The 19,467-nt window shown below is 42.0% G+C and overlaps 1 protein-coding gene across 1 annotated transcript in view; it reads right to left on the bottom strand.

The window, feature by feature from the left end:
* Window positions 1-19,467, bottom strand: part of LOC139753541 (probable glutamate receptor) — a 79,056-nt gene that overhangs the window by 51,828 nt on the left and 7,761 nt on the right. The window contains 4 exon segments of the mRNA XM_071670189.1: window positions 937-1,234; window positions 10,324-10,414; window positions 13,156-13,217; window positions 13,219-13,300. Coding sequence (XP_071526290.1) covers window positions 937-1,234; window positions 10,324-10,414; window positions 13,156-13,217; window positions 13,219-13,300 — 533 coding nt within the window.

The raw sequence follows: 19,467 nt of genomic DNA, 5'->3' as shown, positions 1-19,467 counted from the left end.
ATATATATATATATATATATATATATATATATATATATATAATATATATATATATATATATATATATATATTTTTTTTTTTTTTTTTTTTTTCAAACTATTCGCCATTTCCCGCGTTAGCGAGGTAGCGTTAAGAACAGAGGACTGGGCCTTTGAGGGAACATCCTAACCTGGCCCCCTTCTCTGTTCCTTCTTTTGGAAAAAAAAAAAAGAGAGGGGAGGATTTCCAGCCACCCGCTCCCTCCCCTTTTAGTCGCCTTCTACGACACGCAGGGAATACGTGGGAAGTATTCTTTCTCCCCTATCCCCAGGGATAATATATATATATATATATATATATATATATATATATATATATATATATATATATATATATATATATATATATGGGAGGGCGGTTGCTTGGTGATTATTGGTTCATTTCAGTAAGCATATGCTCGGTCCGTGTTATGTATATTGCGAGTGGGGAATCTGTGAGTAGAGGTTAGTGAAGTGTGAGGCAGGAGTAAGCTGTTTGTTTCTTCTTTGCGGCTAGTGGTCACTTACAGAGATAGAGAGAGAAAGAGATGGCTGATGCAAATGACGGGTAAATAGACTAAATTTTCTCAGAGCTTTGGTTTCACGTCACATCAAGTTACAAAATTAACTCATAAGTTTGTATAATACAAGAGATAATTTACTATAACTCATAATAAGTTTGGGTGTTGTATATCTCGAAACATTTAAGTCGGTCAAGTTAGGTTTGATTACTTATTATGGTAAAGCGCTTAAACAGTATATCAGCTTTTTTTTTTTAGATCAGTTTTACACATGCATATTTCCTAAAATCTAAACGTATGGTGGTTATATGCAAATCATTTTCTTTTACGATATCAAAATCACATTGTTGTTTCATGCCATAAAAATTTCCTACCTTCATTACACTGGGTTCACTTACTCTGACGAAGAATGATTTGGAAGTGTTGCAAGAGCAGCTCTGAGGCCCATGTGGCCCTTCCAGAGACCCAGCCATTGTAGCCCAGTATCACCGCTGCTATCCATGCTGTCACCAGTCCTGCCAACAGTGCTGCCCACACCAGGGTTGTGAAAGGGAACAGGAAACCCCACGGGTCGATCTCCGGCAGACCTTTCGCTGACAAAATGCTCCGATCGTCAAAGAAGAATGACCGAGTGTAATCTACAGCCTTGCTTCTCTCCTCAGTCAGTCCAAATGGTCCTAAGGCAATGTCCACTTCCTTCAGACGATCAGAGAAGTACATACATAGAATATAAAGTGAATGATATATTTACACACACCCACACACCACACACACACGCACACACACACACACACACACACATATATATATATATATATATATATATATATATATATATATATATATATATATATATATATATATATATATATATATATATATATATATTCTGCAGTTTCTCGAACGGATAAGCCACCAGCGCTGTATCATCAACGAACAACAACTGACTCACTTCCCAAGCCCTCTTATCCACAACAGACGGCATACTTGCTCTTCTACCCAAAGCACTTGCATTTACCTCCTTAACAACCCCATCCATAAACAAATTAAACAACCATGGAGACATCACGCACAGCTGCCACAAACCGACATTCACTGGGAACCAGTCACTTTCCTCTCTTCCTACTCGTACTCGTGCCTTACGTCCTCGATTACAACTTTTCACTGCTTCTAGCAACTTGCCTCCCACACCATATACTCTTGATACCTTCCACAGAGCATCTCTATCAACTCTGTCATATGTCTTCTCCAGATCCGTAAATGTTACGTACAAATCCATGCGTTTTTCTAAGTATTTCTCACATACATTCTTCAAAGCAAATGTTTTGTCTCTGAGTGAAACGGAGCTCAAGGGTAAAGGGGAAGAGTGGTTTGGGAATGTCTTGGGAGTAAAGTCAGGGGTTAGTGAGAGGACAAGAGTAAGGGAAGGAGTGGCACTACTCCTGAAATAGGAGTGGTGGGAGTATGTGATAAAGTGTCGGAAAGTAAACTCTAAATTGATATGGGGAAAACTGGAAGTGGATGGAGAGAGATGGGTGATTATTGGTGCATATGGACCTGGGCATGAGAAGAAAGATCATGAGAGGCAAGTGTTTTGGGAGCAGCTGAGTGAGTTTGTTTGTAGTTATGATGCACGAGACCGGGTTATAGCGATGTGTGATTTGAATACAAAAGTGAGTAATGTGGCAGTTGAGGGAATAATTGGTATACATGGGGTGTTCAGTTTAGTGAATGGAAATGGTGAAGAGTTTGTCAATTTATGTGGTGAAAAAGGACTGGTGATTGGGAATACCTGGTGTAAAGAGAGAGATATACAAATGTATACGTATGTAAGTAGGAGAGATGGCCAGAAAGCGTTAATGGATTACGTGTTGATTGATTGGCGCGCGAAAGAGAGACTTTTGGATGTTAATGTGCTGAAGGGTGCAACTGGAGGGATGTCTGATCATTATCTTGTGGAGGCGAAGGTGAAGATTTGTAGAGATTTTCAGAAAAGAAGAGAGAATGTTGGGACGAAGAGAGTGGTGAGAGTAAGTGAGCTTGGGAAGTAGACTTGTGTGAGGAAGTACCAGGAGAGACTGAGTACAGAATGGAAAAAGGTGAGAACAAAGGAGGTAAGGGGAATGGGGGAGGAATGGGATGTATTTATGGAAGCAGTGATGGCTTTTGCAAATGGTGCTTGTGGCATGAGAAGCATGGGAGGTGGGCAGATTAGAAAGGGTAGTGAGTGGTGGGATGAAGAAGTAAGAGTATTAGTGAAAGAGAAGAGAGAGGCATTTGGACGATTTTTGCAAGGAAATAATGCAAATGACTGGGAGATGTATAAAAGAAAGAGGCAGGAGGTCAAGAGAAAGGTGCAAGAGGCGAAAATGAGGGCAAATGAGAGTTGGGGTGAGAGAGTATCATTAAATTTTAGGGAGAATAAAATGATGTTTTGGATGGAGGTAAGTATAATGCGTAAGACAAGGGAACAAATGGGAACATCAGCGAAGGGGGCTAATGGTGAGGTGATAATAAGTAATGGTGATGTGAGAAGGAGATGGAGTGAGTATTTCGAAGGTTTGTTGAATGTGTTTGATGATAATGTGGCAGATATAGGATGTTTTGGTCGAGGTGGTGTGCAAAGTGAGAGGATTATGGAAAATGATTTGGTAAACAGAGAAGAGGTAGTAAAAGCTTTGCGGAAGATGAAAGCCGGCAAGGCACCCGGGTTTTGATGGTATTGCAGTGGAATTTATCAAAAAAGGGCGTGACTGTATTGTTGACTGGTTGGTAAGGTTACTTAATGTATGTATGACTCATGGTGAGGTGCCTGAGGAATGGCGGAATGCTTGCATAGTGAAATTGTACAAAAGAAAAGGGGATACAACTGAGTGCTCAAATTTCAGAGGTATAAGTTTGTTGAGTATTCCTGGGAAATTGTATGTGAGGTTATTGATTGAGAGGGTGAAGGCACGTACAGAGCATCAGATTGGGGAAGAGCAGTGTGGTTTCAGAAGTGGTAGAGGATGTGTGGATCAGGTGTTTGCTTTGACGAATGTATGTGATAAATACTTAGAAAAGCAAATGGATTTGCATATAGCATTTATGGATCTGGAGAAGGCATATGATAGAGTTGATACAGATGCTCTGTGGGAGGCAAGTTGTTAGAAGCATTGAAAAGTATTTATCGAGGATTTAAGGCATGCGTACGAGTAGGAAGAGAGAAAAGTGATTGGTTCTCAGTGAATGTTGGTTTGCGGCAGGGGTGTGTGATGTCTCCATGGTTGTTTAATTTGTTTATGGATGATGTTGTTAGGGAGGTGAATGCAAGAGTTTTGGAAAGAAGGGCAAGTATGCAGTCTGTTGTGGACAAGAGAGCTTGGGAAGTGAGTCAGTTGTTGTTCGCTGATGATACAGCGCTGGTGCCTGAATCGGGTGAGGAACTGCAGAACCTGGTGACTGAGTTTGGTAAAGTTTGTGAAAGAAGAAATCTGAGAGTAAATGTGAATAAGGGCGAGGTTACTAGGTACAGTAGGGTTGAGGGACAAGTCAACTGGGAGGAAAGTCTGAATGGAGAAGACCTGGAGGAAGTGAAGTGTTTTAGATATCTGGGAGTGGATTTGGCAGCGGATGGAACCATGGAAGCCGAAGTGCGTCATCGGGTTGGGGAGGGGGCGAAAGTTTTGGGAGCGTTGAAAAATGTGTGGAAGTCGAGATCGTTAACTTGGAAAGCAAAAATGGGTATGTTTGAAGGAATAGTGGTTCCAACAATGTTATATGGTTGCGAGGCATGGGCTATGGATAGAGTTGTGCGGATTAGGGTGGAGGTGCTGGAATTGGGATGTTTGAGGACAATATATGGTGTGAGGTGGTTTGATCGAGTTAGTAATGAAAGGGTAAGAGAGATGTTTGGTAGTAAAATGAGTGAGCTTGAGAGAGGAGAAGAGGGTGTTTTGAAATGGTTTGGTCACATGAAGAGAATGAGTGAGGAAAGATTGACAAAGAGTATATATGTGTCGGAGGTGGAGGGAACGAGGAGAAGTGGGAGACCAAATTGGAGGTGGAAAGATGGAATGAAAAAGATTTTGAGTGATCGGGGCCTGAGCATGCAGGAGTGCGAAAGGCGTGCAAGGAATAGAGTGAATTGGAAGGATGTGGTATACCGGGTCGACGTGCTGTCAATGGATCGAACCAGGGCATGTGAAGCGTCTGGGGTAAACCATGGAAAGTTAGCGAGGTAGCGCAAGGAAACAGACGAAATAATGGTCCAACCCACCCACATACACATGTATATACATACACATCCACACACGCAAATATACATACCTATACATCTCAACGTATACATATATATATACACACACAGACTTATACATATAAACACATGCACATGATTCATACTGTCTGCTCTTATTCATTACTGTCGCTACCCCGCCACCCATGAAATGACAACCCCCTCCCCCAGCATGTGCGTGAGGTAGCGCCAGGAAAAGACACAAAGGCCACATTCGTTCACGCTCATTCTCTAGCTGTCATGTATAATATACCGAAACCACAGCTCCCTCTCGATATCCAGGCCCCACAAAACTTTGCATGGTTTACCCCAGACGCTTCACATGCCTTGGTTCAATCTATTGACAGCACGTCGACCCCGGTATACCAAATCGTTCCAATTCACTCTATTCCTTGCACGCCTTTCACCCTCCTGCATGTTCAGGCCCCGATCACTCAAAATCTTTTTTACTCCATCTTTCCACCTCCAATTTGGTCTCCCACTTCTCCTCGTTCCCTCCACCTCTGACACATATATCCTCTTTGTCAATCCTCCTCACTCATTCTCTCCATGTGACCAAACCATTTCAAAACACCCTCTTCTGCTCTCTCAACCACGCTCTTTATCACCACAGTTCTCTTTTACTATTTCATTATTCACTCAATCAAACCACCTCACACCACATATTGTCCTTAAGCATCTCATTTCCAGCACATCCACTCTCCTTCGCACAACTCTATCTATAGCCCATGCCTCGTAACCATATAACATTGTTGTAACCACTATTCCTTCAAACATAGCCATTTTTGCTTTCCAAGATAACGTTCTCGACTTCCGCACATTTTTTCAACGATCCCAGAATTTATGTCCCCTCCCCCACCCTATGACTCTTTACGCTTCCATGGTTCCATCAACTGCCAAATCCACTCCCAGATATCTAAAACACTTCATTTCCTCCGGTTCTTCTCCATTCAAACTTACCTCCCAATTGACTTGTTCCTCAACCCTACTGTAGCTAATAATCTTGCTCTTATTCACATTTACTCTCATCTTTCTTCTTTCACACACTTTACGAAACTCCGTCACCAGCTTCCGCAGTTTCTCACATACCAACCTCCAACAGCCACGATCGAGCCCGGGACCCCTGCGTGGCAGGCGGGAGCACTACAGATAGGTTATGATCGTCCCTTCGTCTCACGTTGGTGGGCAACGGGGTCTCCACTTTTTATTTCCCATCAGGCTGTGTTTTAGACAACCAGCAGATAGCATTTTACAGAACCTGCCTGGCTCTTGGAGGCTTGTATGCTATATGGAAGTGTGAGTTAATATGCACTATATTCGTACATATATACACCTCCGTGTTAGACTCCTGAGAGGGATTACATTTCTTTTTGTCAAGTTGAACTCCTTGATCTTTTCTTTTTTTTTTACCAGACAACCCTGTCGTAGGCCAATCAGGCCTCCTGGCATCTGTCATGATTATATATATGTATATATATATATATATATATATATATATATATATATATATATATATATATATATATATATATATATATATATATATATATTTTTTTTTTTTTTTTTTTTGCTTTGTCGCTGTCTCCCGCGTTTGCGAGGTAGCGCTAGGAAACAGACGAAAGAAATGGCCCAACCCACCCCCATACACATGTATATACATACGTCCACACACGCAAATATACATACCTACACAGCTTTCCATGGTTTACCCCAGACGCTTCACATGCCATGATTCAATCCACTGACAGCACGTCAATCCCGGTATACCACATCGCTCCAATTCACTCTATTCCTTGCCCTCCTTTCACCCTCCTGCATGTTCAGGCCCCGATCACACAAAATCTTTTTCACTCCATCTTTCCACCTCCAATTTGGTCTCCCTCTTCTCCTCGTTCCCTCCACCTCCGACACATATATTCTCTTGGTCAATCTTTCCTCACTCATTCTCTCCATGTGCCCAAACCATTTCAAAACACCCTCTTCTGCTCTCTCAACCACGCTCTTTTTATTTCCACACATCTCTCTTACCCTTACGTTACTTACTCGATCAAACCACCTCACACCACATATTGTCCTCAAACATCTCATTTCCAGCACACCCACCCTCCTGCGCACAACTCTATCCATAGCCCACGTCTCGCAACCATACAACATTGTTGGAACCACTATTCCCTCAAACATACCCATTTTTGCTCTCCGAGATAATGTTCTCGACTTCCACATATATATATATGTATATATATATATATATATATATATATATATATATATATATATATATATATATATATATATTATTATACAAACCTCCATCAGCCAGGATCGAACTTGGGACCCGTGTGCAAGAGGCGGGAATGCCAACCGCTAGACTATGGGGCTGGCTAATAGGAAATAACTATTCGTATACTAAGTACTCGAATACCCTTCGTCTCACATTGGTGAGCAACGGGGTCTACACCGGTTATTTCCCCATCAGGCGCACATAGCCAGCAGATAGCATTTTACCGAATCTAACTGTACAACGCAGAGGTATATGAATACGAACAAAGTGCATATGAACGCGCACCTTCATAGCCAGGATCGAACCCGGGACCCCTGTGCCAGATTTCTAAGGGATCAATTTTGTCGCGCGTCTTTGTACTTGCTCTAATTCTTTCCTCGCCTTTTGTTTGATAGTTTGGGGACCAAAACTGGACTTACTAGAGCAGTATGAAATGTGTGAATTCTTTCTCGTGTCTTGTAACCTATGTTCCTGGCTTTGAATCTTAATAATAGGCTGCCTTTTTTTACTTCCTGCTTGACACTGTTTAGTGTACTTCAGATTCTCGTTAATGACATTTCCAAGATTCTCTTATTCATTTGCTTTAGGGAGTTTCCGAATAGTTTATAGTCATAAGTTATTTTTTTGTCTCCAAAGTGCACAACTTTACACTTGTCTACATTAAACTTTATTTGCCATCTGTCTGACCACTTTGTTAGTGCGTTAAGATCTTTTTGAATAAATTCACAGTCCCGCCTGTTTACAGCTCTACCTCCTAGTTTAGCATCGTTAGCAAATTTGGAGATCTTAAATATGATACCAAGTTCTAAGTCATTAATGTATATTATGAAAAGTATTGGGCCTAGGACCGACCCCTGTGGCACACCACTCATTACGTCTAGCCAATATGAGGTTTCTCCGTTTAATACTACACACTGCTTTCTTCTGTTAAGCCAGCCTCTGATCCATGTACAGAGTTCTTCACTGATTCCGTGTGCTTTAAGTTTATTCAAAAGTCTCTTGTGAGGTACTTTATCGAAAACCTTTTGGAAATCTAAATATACTACATCAGACGGTAATATTTCGCCTAAATTCTAATATATAACGTTAAAAAATTCCCACAAATTCGACAGGCAGGATCTTCTGCGGAAACCATGTTGGTTGTCCGATATAATTTTGTGTTCTAGAAACTTAATGATTTTATCTCGTATTATTTTTTTTCCATCATTTTACCAAATACTGACGTAAGGCTAATTGGGAGGTAGTTCAAGTCAAGTCACACACTTTGTCTCTTTTATATATAGGAGTAAGATTTGCTGGTTTCCAGTCAGTTGGCATTTGACCATCCGATAGAGATTGGTTGAATATTTTTGCTATGGGGTATATCAGCTGTCTCCTGACCTTTAAAAATCTTGGAGTTAAGTTATCTGGGCCATTGGATTAAGTGGGATTTAATTGGTCGAGGTATTCAAGTACTTCAGAGCTCTTTATTTCTCTAACTTTCAACTCTTCTTCATCAGATCCTTGAAACATTTTCATTGGTTGCGGTATTTGAGATGTTTCTACAATTGTGAATATGGAGTTAAAAGAATAATTAACATGGCAGCCATTTCCTTGTCGTCAGTAGTTAGTGTGTCATGTTTGTTTCGTATTGGTCTGGTTCCTTCTTTTACTGTCTTCCTTTGCCTTACATATTTGAAGAATTCCTTAGGAAACATTCTTAACTTTCATAGAAAGTCTTTTTTCCTGTTCGCGTTTACTCTGACTTATGACCTTACACTCTCTGGACTTTGATTAATTCTTGGCGATTTTCATGGGTGCCCATTGATCTGAATTTCCTACCAGCCTTGTTCCTAAAAGTTACCTGAGAGTTAACTTGTAGCTGTGCTAACCCACTGCTTATACTACCTGAGTTCTCCCCAACCGACCCTAATTGACCTTTCTTTGCTAATTCTTCTGCCTGTGAAGTTACCGCTACTCCCCAAGGATCCCTATCGCCAAGGTCCCATCCATCCTCTACCGTTATATTTATAGTGCTCAAACTGGATGCCTTGCCCCTCGGATCCCTTTCACACTCAGATTCCCCCTGTAGCGACCCACCTCCCACAGATACACGTTCACCCTGCCCCACTCTCCTAGTTCCTTCGTTAGCTCGACCGTGATTCGCTCTCCTGAGTAGCTTACCTCTAAAGAAAAAAGGCCTAATGTTATCATCTAATACTCTGCCAAGGCGGGCTTTCCTTATTCCATTGAAGTGAAGACCAATCCTGGCATACAGAGATCTATCATGACTAAAATGGTTCCACTGGTCTATGCTATACACAATCCTCTCTACAGAGCTTCAATTCTGTTTATCCCATCATTCTACTGAGGGTATAGGAATCGACTTCACACCTTTACAGCAATCCTGATATTATAAGCTTCTCACAATTTTCTTTAAACTTGCTTACAAGTTCCCTATACTTCGCTAATATTTCTTTCGATCTCACATTAAGTGCGTTGTTCGTCTCCAACTGAACGACAAAAATCACATCGGGATTGTTTGAGACTGTCGTCAAACTTATCTAGGACGTGTTCTATCCTAGCTCCAGCCTCCACAAGTTCTTCCTATTTCTACCCTTAGCACAGAACTCCTGGTCCCAGACCTCGATGATGCTATGATCATCATGTATTTCATGTAGTACGCTAAACCTATTGCGAGTGGAGTTCGTTGCTTTTAAGTTGTTCGGTCATGCGGCGACATGTTATCCTCGAGGTTGGAGGGTGGAAGTTTCTTCCAACTTCGTCTCAACAGTTGCTATTCTACTATCTACGCTATCTACTCTAGATGATATACTTGTGTCTGTTTCCTGTATCACAACTGCTTTTGTCGCCAAGAACCAAGGTTCTTCCCACCCTTTCATCGTAACATCTTGTGTCACCAAGACTTCGCTTTTTTTTTTCCCTAGCACCTACTCAAAGCTTATCAAATACGTCGCAGAACAAACACAAAGTGTACTCACCTTCTCTGGTGAGAAAATCCCTGGTAAACTCCACATGGCATTAGGGTAAGCAGCTCGAGAAGCTGGAGTCATCTTCAAGGATTTTACTAAGATTCAAGTGGGTCACCAAGAAGCACACACACAAAAAAAAAAACTGTTTGAAACTGGGTCGGCGAGCGCATCGCTAGAGCACGTCTGTCCTTGACAAGGGTTCCATTTAGTGGTGAGTGAGATGAACATAGATAATGATTGACTGAAAAAAACTTACCATTCTGTCCACCTGTCCCACCATACCCGTCCACGTCCCGTTGGGCAGTTTAGATCCCCAGTACTGGTCCTCCGGCGTCACCAGACGGTACCTGGAGGTGGACGGCTCTGTCTCAGTGGGGGCACAATGCTCTCGGTCAGACTGAAGCGTTCCTTTCTCTCGTCAATTGTTATATGTGTTAAAAAGAAAGCTTCTAATTATTCTCCTACCATGCTAGAGTTACTGATCTTTTTTGTGTGTGACTTGGCACAGCCATTCATGCCCCAGTCAAAGGCCAACTCGGGTTTGCGCTTTAGCCTCAACGAATTTAAGCAGGTTACTGCTCTGCCGTTCTGTGGCGCTGCACTGATCCGAATTTAGAGAGAAATTGAGTTCAGTACGAGAAAGAGAACAAGCGTTAGAAGAGGGACGGGAGGGAAGGTTACTAAAAACATATAATGCGGTGAAGGATGAGAGTGACTGTAGTTAGATGTAGGAAAGAGATAATTTAGAACAGAAAGGGAAAGTCGCTCTATGAACGAACACCACAATGGAATAGTCACAGAAGAGGATATGCATAAAAGAACAGAAAGAAACTGAAAAAAAAGAAATGAATTAAGGAGCCTTGAGGACAAAGACTTATGCCACATTCTGTCAGATGCTTTTGACACGTCAAAGGCCACAACAAAAGTTTCAGCAAAATCCCTGAGGGAGAAGGACCAGAGATGAGAAACATAGGAGAGAAGGTCACCAGCAGACCTGGCAATGCTAAATCCTTACTAGTAATCAAAAAGGAAATGGAATTCTAAGTACTTGAGAAGGTGAGAGTTCTGGATAGTTTCAAAGACCATAAAGACTACAGAAGTGATTGTCATGGAGGGGTTAAAACGGACTCCTTTCTCAGGGATGGGCTGCAACAAGGCATGCTTCTAAGAGGAAGGAAAGTCTGGGTTATTACATAGAGGGGAAAGAGGCGAGCAAGGACCGGAACCATGTCAGAGAGGGCAATAGTAGACCAGCCAGTTGGTACGCTCATCGTATATATTGTAATACAGGTGATACTCCTCATAGACATACCCCTCTCAGTGATACCCCTCATAGCTATACCCCTCTCAGTGATATCCTTCATAGCTATACCCCTCTCAGTGATACCCCTCATAGATATACCCCTATCAGTGATACCCCTCATAGATATACCCCTATCGGTGATACCCCTCATAGCTATACCCCTTCCAGTGATACCCCTCATAGCTATACCCCTCTCAGTGATACCCCTCATAGCTATACCCCTCTCAGTGATACCCCTCATAGCTATACCCCTATCGGTGATACCCCTCATAGCTATACCCCTCTCAGTGATACCCCTCATAGCTATACCCTTCTCAGTGATACCCCTCATAGCTATACCCCTATCGGTGATACCCCTCATAGCTATACCCCTATCGGTGATACCCCTCATAGCTATACCCCTTCCAGTGATACCCCTCATAGCTATACCCCTCTCAGTGATACCCCTCATAGCTATACCCCTTCTAGTGATACCCCTCATAGCTATACCCCTTCCAGTGATACCCCTCATAGCTATACCCCTATCGGTGATACCCCTCATAGCTATACCCCTTCCAGTGATACCCCTCATAGCTATACCCCTATCGGTGATACTCCTCATAGCTATACCCCTTCCAGTGATACCCCTCATAGCTATACCCCTATCGGTGATACCCCTCATAGCTATACCCCTATCGGTGATACCCCTCATAGCTATACCCCTCTCAGTGATACCCCTCATAGCTATACCCCTTCCAGTAATACCCCTCATAGCTATACCCCTATCGGTGATACCCCTCATAGCTATACCCCTTCCAGTAATACCCCTCATAGCTATACCCCTTCCAGTGATACCCCTCATAAGTAATGTATCCATAAACCATCTCTCTAGTGACCACATGGCTACTACTGCGCGTCTATCATTCAATTCCGAACACCTGCTTTATGGAACTATGTCCCGTTTGTTGATCACTTTGTGTCTCAAGCCCTTATCGTCCTCATCATCATTGTGAATGTCTCCTTGTAAGTAACGTCCAGCTTGGTGATCATAATAGGCTAAAGTTGCTTGTTTCCATTAACCTCACCATAGACCTTATTGTATTGCGCCATATGACACTAGTATCTTCCTTGTTACGACGTAGTAAACAGTTTTAACAAGGGGAGAGGGGAGACAGAGGCAATGCAGTAGCTGATTTCCTTGTTAACCAGTTATCAGTGTAATTATTTTCAATGATTCACGCAATACATACCCGTAAGAGAGTGGTGTAAAGCTTAACTTTTCCCCTCGTAATCTCGCAGATTTCAGATGTTCATTTCCCTGCCAAGGTGTTTCCCAAAGCGATAAAATTACCAAAGGATTTGTTCCACTTTAGCCTTGCATCATCAGTGGTATGTACGTATATAAAGTGGAGATGTTGACTCAACTGAGGAGACCGTCTCCGGATTAAATGTTGCAACAGATGTAATATGATAGAAGAGAATTGGTTGAAATTGCGCTGGTGCTATGATATCTAACGGTATCACAAGGAAGAAGAATGAAGACATCATAAATACAGTATTCAGTTACTTCGTCGACGAGAATGTTCTTACACATTCTGTCTTATCACTCTGCACCTACATTCCTGGTACAGACACAAGATCGAGAAAACTACAAGTGGAAGAGAGACGACAGAACGAGAGACTTACAGAAGAATCTACATGTGTAACAGTAGAAATGGTTCTCAGTATAATGTGTTGGGTTTTATCTATATAACTGAAACATTTTTTTTTTTCAGGAGTATATGATTGTCCCCTGACGTAACTCACGTAAAGTTGAGGGACTGAGCGACGGTGTTGAGCACATTGGCGACGGGACCTGCGACAGAGAGGACTTCCGTCATCCCGCACCAGCACGTGAAGGTGAGGTGGCCACGACACCCCCGACACCAGCAATGATGCTCCGTCTTTGAACCTGCAGGAGTCAGCACACGTTACCTGACACCCTGTGTCTCTCACGTGCCTTACACGAGCCTCACACATTTACCTACCTCATGTTTTTGCTGCAAATATTTCGCACAAGAACTTAGAAAGTAAAGTAAAGTCTCTCGAGAACAAAGAGTCTGGCGCAGCGAGGTCCAACACCACCAGCGTCTCCCCCACAAGTAGGCCGCTCTCAGAGCGGACGGACGATCACATCATGCTCTGGTCATCACCCTGGGGTCATGTCTACCTCGCTGCAGCCAGCCACTTACACAAGCATAAACGCAAACATTTAGTGATAGTTGACCACACAAGAACTCCAGGATGTGCTAAATGCTCTTTTCAGGAGAGTCTCCAGCCCACGAAGCCTCTTTTTGTATAAGTTAGCGTGAGGGGAGAGGGGAGGAGGAGGAAGAGGAGGAGGAGGAAGAGGAAAGGGAGGAAGAGGAGGGAGGTAGAAGGTTAAAGGGTCTCCTGAGTGATATATGTATTGGATATGAAGTTTGAGTGTGCCAAATTTTGGCAGTAGTATGGGAGGTTGGGAGTGCAGTTGGGTTCCCAGGTCCGAGGCTCAGGCTCATGAGTGTTGCCAACTTCGGTGACTCAATTTCCATTAATTAGCGTTTTTCTTCAAAGAAGATTCAGTTTCAGTGAGGGAAAAGTTAAGGATCTGAAAATCATAGTCAATGGCTGGGAACAAAAATTCAACTTATTGGAGACGATTCCAGAAGTGAATATTCTGAAGAAAGAATTGAGATACAGTACAATGCAAATAAAGTCTGATGTCTCGGTTCCATATGTCCTAGAGGCAGCGCAAGATAAAAACACATGGAGGAGTTATTGAGAGTAGTGGGTAAGGATATGTAGGAGAAGCACAACTAATCAGCAGACTCACTGCAGGAAGTTAGACCCGGGATCGTGCAACGAGAGAAACAGAGGAAATTAAGTGAAGATATGAAGCTTAAGACTGAACGTTATCAAATGTTACACACCGATCAATCGAGGACGTTTATGGAATACCTGATGAAATGTATATATATATATATATATATATATATATATATATATATATATATATATATATATATATATATATATATATATATATGAACAGTAAAGGAGACAAACTGTCCGCTGGCAAATAGTAAAATTGCATCCAGGTACATGGATAAGGAAACAACAAACAGGTTGTTCACACTTTAAATGAGGTTACCTTTAGCAAGGCTGTATCATCAGTGGATGGAAAGGAGTACTTATCAGGGACATTGTTGCTCAAAAGAAGCCCATCATTTCCCTCCTTCCATGTGAAGAACAGCTTCAAAACTGCAAGTGCACCAGAAAATGGGGTCCTAGGGTTATATGATATATATACCTTGCCCTTATGCTCTAGGAGCTCTGTCTATGGAGCTTCCATAGTGCTTGAGATGCCGGTCATGTCCCCTGGACAGAATGATAGGTCATGGATTATGGTGTTTTTTGTATGTGTGTGAAATGCAAGCAAGAGAGTTTAGGAGTAAGTGCTCAGTAGGGAAGCTGCATCTTGGACAGGAAGGGTCTTCTGTTGAATTGGTATTTGTAATGTTGTAGAGATGGCTGGTGTCTAGAGGCAAACAAGAAAGTCTGTTATATAGGTAGCTGAGGAGTATACTTTTAATGGGTATATGTTTAGTGCTTCTCAGGTCATTTCAGTGTGTACATGTCGTGTTAGTACGGAATGTTAAAATATGAGATGGGTATGCTTTTTGTTTCTGATTGGGAAGTTGTGGTTAGTTATGGAGTGGTGTGGATGAGAAGGGTGTGGCACCATTGCAAAGAACTGAGAGCAAAGAATATTGAGGAGGGAATGTAATGAAAAAGTCTTTGTTTCACTGTGTAGGGGCTGAATGCTTGTGGTAGTTAAGCAATGAACATTTTATGTAGTTTGCAGCTTTGTTAAACAGTATTTTCTTTTGGCAGAGTGAATGACCAGGTAGGGCATAGTTTGGGGTGGAGCTGATGAATTGCTTGTAAAAGATTTATTATTTATCATTTGTTGTCTAATTGCCCTAGGACCTCTTGTTGAGAGAGTCCTGGTGTTACCAAGGTCTTTTTTTTTCTCAGAAGCTCCTACAGCCTGAGGCTGCACTACACTCAGTGGAAGAGATATGGTTGCCTTTTCTGAAATAATAAGTTCTTTGATGACACTGCACTCTGTTTTTCAGTGATGATAATACAGCCTCACCACTAGTGACTTTTCACAATCAGTGTAATTCCCTTATACCATCTGGGGCCCCCAAATCACTTTGTAAGCTGGTCACCTTGTCTGAAACTGGTGTAAGTTAGTATAATGAGGGTATTTTATATGTTGCTTGTGTTGATGTTTTTGGTGTGGGAAGTGAATGTCACACACATGATATTTACTTTCCATGCCTGAAACAGACAAGAGCAACACGCATACTAAATGACTTTAGATCACTGATTGGCATTAGATTCAGGCAAGAAATAGAATTCCTCAGCATTCTCTACAAACAATGCATCTGTTCCACTCCAAACTATGCCTCATCAGCATGGTCTTCCTCCCATTCAAAAGCTGATATATCAAAGCTGCAAACCACACAAAATATAGCACTTGTAACAATCACTGGCTGCATAGCAACTACATATACTCAGCACCTGCACAATGAAACAAAGATGCTCCCATTACAATCCCACTGCAACATACGTGGCTGTCATTACAATATAACAGCACTAGACCCTTCACACCAAAACCACTCCATCAACCCAAGTAGAAATAAAAAACTTACCCCTACCTCATAATTCAACAATCTCTAATGAGAGCTTCTCACCCCCAGCAATATAACACCAATAAAACAAATACTCAGTGAAATGACTAGGTAAGCACTAAACAACATAAACAACCGCCCTCCTAACTCAGCCAAAAAGTTCACACATCACAAGCCACACTCCCCAGACACATGGAAATCACATTTACCCATCTACACCATGGATATCACTCATCCCTTCAACACCGTTTCAGCATATCCCAGGACCCTTTATGCCCACGATGCAACTACTATAACGTAGGCACCGAACACTTATTGCTCAATTGCCCAGCACTTCCCGCACATACGCACATGTACTCACACATATATAATTTATGAACTATGACCCGGAGCAGTGAACGTGGCCGGTTTCCTGATCGCTGCCGGAACCTTATAAAGTTGGATGGGACACCAGGGGCAGGATATATATATATGTATATATATATATATATATATATATATATATATATATATATATATATATATATATATATATATATATATATATATATATTGTATACTTAATCGCTGTTTCCTGCATCCGCGAGGTAGCGCCAGGAAACAGACGAAGAATGGCCCATCCACTATATATATATATATATATATATATATATATATATATATATATATATATATATATATATATATATATATATATATATATTATCCCTGGGGATAGGGGAGAAAGAATACTTCCCACGTATTCCCTGCGTGTCGTAGAAGGCGACTAAAAGGGAAGGGAGCGGGGGGCTGGAAATCCTCCCCTCTCGTTTTTTTTTTTTTTTTCTAATTTTCCAAAAGAAGGAACAGAGAAGGGGGCCAGGTGAGGATATTCCCTCAAAGGCCCAGTCCTCTGCTCTTAACGCTACCTCGCTATCGCGGGAAATGGCGAATAGTATGAAAGAAAAAGAAAGAAAGAATATATATATATATACATCAGATTGGGGAAGAGCAGTGTGGTTTCAGAAGTGGTAGAGGATGTGTGGATCAGGTGTTTGCTTTGAAGAATGTATGTGAGAAATACTTAGAAAAGCAAATGGATTTGTATGTAGCATTTATGGATCTGGAGAAGGCATATGATAGAGTTGATAGAGATGCTCTGTGGAAGGTATTAAGAATATATGGTGTGGGAGGAAAGTTGTTAGAAGCAGTGAAAAGTTTTTATCGAGGATGTAAGGCATGTGTACGTGTAGGAAGGGAGGAAAGTGATTGGTTCTCAGTCAATGTAGGTTTGCGGCAGGGGTGTGTGATGTCTCCATGGTTGTTTAATTTGTTTATGGATGGGGTTGTTAGGGAGGTAAATGCAAGAGTTTTGGAAAGAGGGGCAAGTATGAAGTCTGTTGGGGATGAGAGAGCTTGGGAAGTGAGTCAGTTGTTGTTCGCTGATGACACAGCGCTGGTGGCTGATTCATGTGAGAAACTGCAGATGCTGGTGACTGAGTTTGGTAAAGTGTGTGGAAGAAGAAAGTTAAGAGTAAATGTGAATAAGAGCAAGGTTATTAGGTACAGTAGGGTTGAGGGTCAAGTCAATTGGGAGGTGAGTTTGAATGGAGAAAAACTGGAGGAAGTGAAGTGTTTTAGATATCTGGGAGTGGATCTGGCAGCGGATGGAACCATGGAAGCGGAAGTGGATCATAGGGTGGGGGAGGGGGCGAAAATTCTGGGGGCCTTGAAGAATGTGTGGAAGTCGAGAACATTATCTCGGAAAGCAAAAATGGGTATGTTTGAAGGAATAGTGGTTCCAACAATGTTGTTGACGTGCTGTCAGTGGATTGAATCAAGGCATGTGAAGCGTCTGGGGTAAACCATGGAAAGCTGTGTAGGTATGTATATTTGCATGTGTGGACGTATGCATATACATGTGTATGGGGGGGGGGTTGGGCCATTTCTTTCGTCTGTTTCCTTGCGCTACCTCGCAAACGCGGGAGACAGCGACAAAAAAAAAAAAAAAAAATATATATATATATATATATATATATATTCTTGGTGTCAATCGGAGGTTTGGGATCAACTCAGTAGAATTATTTCTTTGCCAACTTAAGGGATTTATCAGTGAAAGATCTAGGGTACTTTAACTTAGATTCAATAGAAAATATCTTTAATGTAAATGTCTCCCGCGTTAGCGAGGTAGCGCAAGGAAACAGACAAAAGAATGGCCCAACCCACCCACATACACATGTATATACATAAACGCCCATACACGCCCACACACGCATATATACATACCTATACATTTCAAAGTATACATGCATATACATACACAGACATATACATATATAAACATGTACATATATAAACACGTACATATTCATACTTGCTGCCTTCATCCATTTTCGTTGCCACCCCGCCACACATGAAATGGCACCCCTTCCGCCCGCGCGCACAAATGGTAGCACTAGGAAAAGACAACTAAGGCCAAATTCGTTCACACTCAATCTCTAGCTGTCATGTGTAATGCACCGAAACCACAGCTCCCTTTCACAACCAGGCCCCACAAAACTTTCCATTGTTCACTCCAGACGCTTCACATGCCCTGGTTCAATCCATTGACAGTACGTCGAACCCGGTATACCACATCGTTCCAATTCACTCTATTCCTTGCACGCCTTTCACCCTCCTGTATTTTCAAGCCCGATCGCTCAAATTCTTTTTCTCTCCATCCTTCCACCTCCATTTTGATCTCCCACTCCTCGATCCCTCCACCTCAGGCACATATATCCTCTCTGTCAATCTTTCCTTACTCATTCTCTCCATGTGACCAAACCATTTCAATACACCTTCTTCTGCTCTCTCAACTACTCTCTTTTTTATTACCCTTTCATTACTTACTCGATCAAACCACCTCACACCGCATATTGTCATCAGAAATCTCATTTCCAACACATCCATGCCTCGCAACCATATAACATTGTTGGAACCACTATTCCTTAAAATATTTTTGCTCTCCGAGACAACGTTCTCGCCTTCCGCACGTTCTTCAACACTCCCAGAACCTTCGCCCTCTCCCCCACCTTGTGACTCACTTCCGCTTCCATGGTTCCATCCGCTGCCAAATCCACTCCCAGATATCTAAAACTCTTCAATTCCTCCAGTTCTTCTCCATTCAAACTTACCTCCCAGTTGACTTGTCCTTCAACCGTAATGAACCTAATAACCTTCCTCTTATTCACATTTACTCTCAGCTTTCTTCTTTCACACACTTTACCAAACTCAGTCACCAGCTTCTGCAGTTTCTCACCCAAATTAGCCACCAGCGCTGTATCATCAGTGAACAACAACTGACTCACTTCCCAAGCCCTCTCATCCACAACAGACTGCATGTTTGCCCCTCTCTCCAAAACTCTTGCATTCACCTCCC

The sequence above is a fragment of the Panulirus ornatus genome, chromosome 14, assembly GCF_036320965.1.
Source record: "Panulirus ornatus isolate Po-2019 chromosome 14, ASM3632096v1, whole genome shotgun sequence".
In the NCBI taxonomy this organism is placed as follows: domain Eukaryota; kingdom Metazoa; phylum Arthropoda; class Malacostraca; order Decapoda; family Palinuridae; genus Panulirus; species Panulirus ornatus.
The sequence above is the reverse complement of the archived record's forward strand: the minus strand, read 5'-3'. Positions and strand labels throughout refer to the sequence as shown.